This window comes from Corvus brachyrhynchos, unplaced genomic scaffold (genome assembly GCF_000691975.1).
Source record: "Corvus brachyrhynchos isolate BGI_N302 unplaced genomic scaffold, ASM69197v1 scaffold1912, whole genome shotgun sequence".
NCBI classification, from domain to species: domain Eukaryota; kingdom Metazoa; phylum Chordata; class Aves; order Passeriformes; family Corvidae; genus Corvus; species Corvus brachyrhynchos.
This window is the reverse complement of record NW_008236495.1, coordinates 29,882-31,348: the sequence shown is the minus strand read 5'-3', so window position 1 is coordinate 31,348 and position 1,467 is coordinate 29,882. Positions and strand designations below refer to the sequence as shown.

The 1,467-nt window shown below is 58.8% G+C and overlaps 1 protein-coding gene across 1 annotated transcript; it reads left to right on the top strand.

Annotated features, from left to right (window-relative positions):
- The first annotated feature begins 6 nt into the window (after positions 1-6).
- On the top strand, positions 7-1,467 carry LOC108444697 (class I histocompatibility antigen, F10 alpha chain-like). Its single transcript, XM_017726281.1, has 5 exons — positions 7-143; positions 245-349; positions 454-489; positions 609-641; positions 1,127-1,467. Exons 1-5 carry the CDS (start codon positions 44-46, stop codon positions 1,141-1,143), a joined length of 291 nt encoding a protein of 96 aa, XP_017581770.1. The 5' UTR covers positions 7-43; the 3' UTR covers positions 1,144-1,467.

Below are 1,467 nucleotides of genomic sequence, written 5' to 3'. Positions count from 1 at the left end.
TCACCACAAGGAGCTGGAATGGTGACGGGGCCCCGGTGGAGCAATGGACAAATTACCTGGAGCACATCTGCCCGGAATGGCTCCAGAAATACGTCGGCGGGTGGAGCATTCCGGAATGCCGGAGCCCGGGATCTTTGCCTTGGGTGAGGCTGGGAGTGTGGGAATTGGGAATGTGGGAATTGGGAATTTGGGAATTCCCAACTGGGGATTCGCCTCCCCTTCCTCACTGTCCCGCATTTCCCAGAGCCGGAATCCGGCGGGAATCTCACCCTGGTGGTTGCTGTGTCCATCATTGCTGCCATCGTCATCCTCGTTCTTGTCGGACTCCTCGTCTGGAAGTTCCAATCCGGTACGGGGTGGACACAGGATGGGGGTCGGGAAGGGGCACAGATCCGCCTGGCACCGTTCCGGGAATCCCCCACCACAGGTGCTGATCCCACTGTATTTCCATAGGGAGGAGGCAGAACCATGGATCCAGCCCGCCAGCCGGTGAGTACCAGTGGTGGATCCGGCTCTGGATCCCCTCCATGCGGATCCCAGGATGGATCCTGGGGGTAATCCCGGTGTATGATCCGTGCTGGAATCTCATGGATCTTCTCTTTCTGCAGGAATAGACATGGGAACTAACGGCTCGACCGCAGGTATGGAGCGTGATTGGGGTGGGATTCCAGAGGGGAATCGGGGAAGGATGGATGGAGTGGGATCAGGTGGGATGGATGGAGCAGGATTGGTGTGGGATGGATGGAGCAGGATCAGGTGGGATGGGCGGAGCAGGATCAGGTGGGATGGATGGAGCAGGATTGGTGCAGGATGGATGGAGTGGGATTGGTGTGGGATGGATGGAGCAGGATTGCAGCAGGATTGGGGCGGGATCAGGTGGGATGGATGGAGCGGGATCAGGTGGGATGGATGGAGCGGGATTGGGGTGGGATGGATGGAGCAGGATTGGTGAGGGATGGATGGAGCAGGATTGGGGTGGGATGGATGGAGCAGGATTGCAGCAGGATTGGGGTGGGATCAGGTGAGATTCCGGAGCAGCTCCTGCTCTCCATGGGCTCCACAGCCAGGTCCATCCTGTGGGATGGGGACAGGGACAGGGTGACACTGTGATCCTCTCTCATCCCAGTACAAATCACCGCCTGAGCGATCCACGCAGCGGAGCCGGGGCCGGCCCCTTCTCTCTTCAGATTCGGCAGATTCAGCCAAGCTCATCCCGCTGCTCCCGCCCATCCCGGCCCCGCCCATCCCAGCCCTGTCCATCCCGGCCTCTCCCATCCCACCCCTGTCCATCCCGGCCTCTCCCATCCTATCCCTGTCCATCCCGCTGCTCCCACCCACCCCACAGCTCTTCCCAATTTCGCATATTTTGAAGCCAAGAACCACAATTATTCCCGATGCTTTTTGATGTGAAATTATCTTTCTTTGGCCAATGAATCCTGCTTTGGGCAATAAATCTGGGTTCCCTCC

Coding starts and splice junctions, on each gene's coding strand:
- LOC108444697 (XM_017726281.1), top strand. CDS start 44: ATGGACAAATTACCTGGAGCACATCTGCCCGGAATGGCTCCAGAAATA. Junction 350..453: donor CGTCTGGAAGTTCCAATCCG/GTACGGGGTGGA, acceptor GTATTTCCATAG/GGAGGAGGCAGAACCATGGA. Junction 490..608: donor TGGATCCAGCCCGCCAGCCG/GTGAGTACCAGT, acceptor CTCTTTCTGCAG/GAATAGACATGGGAACTAAC.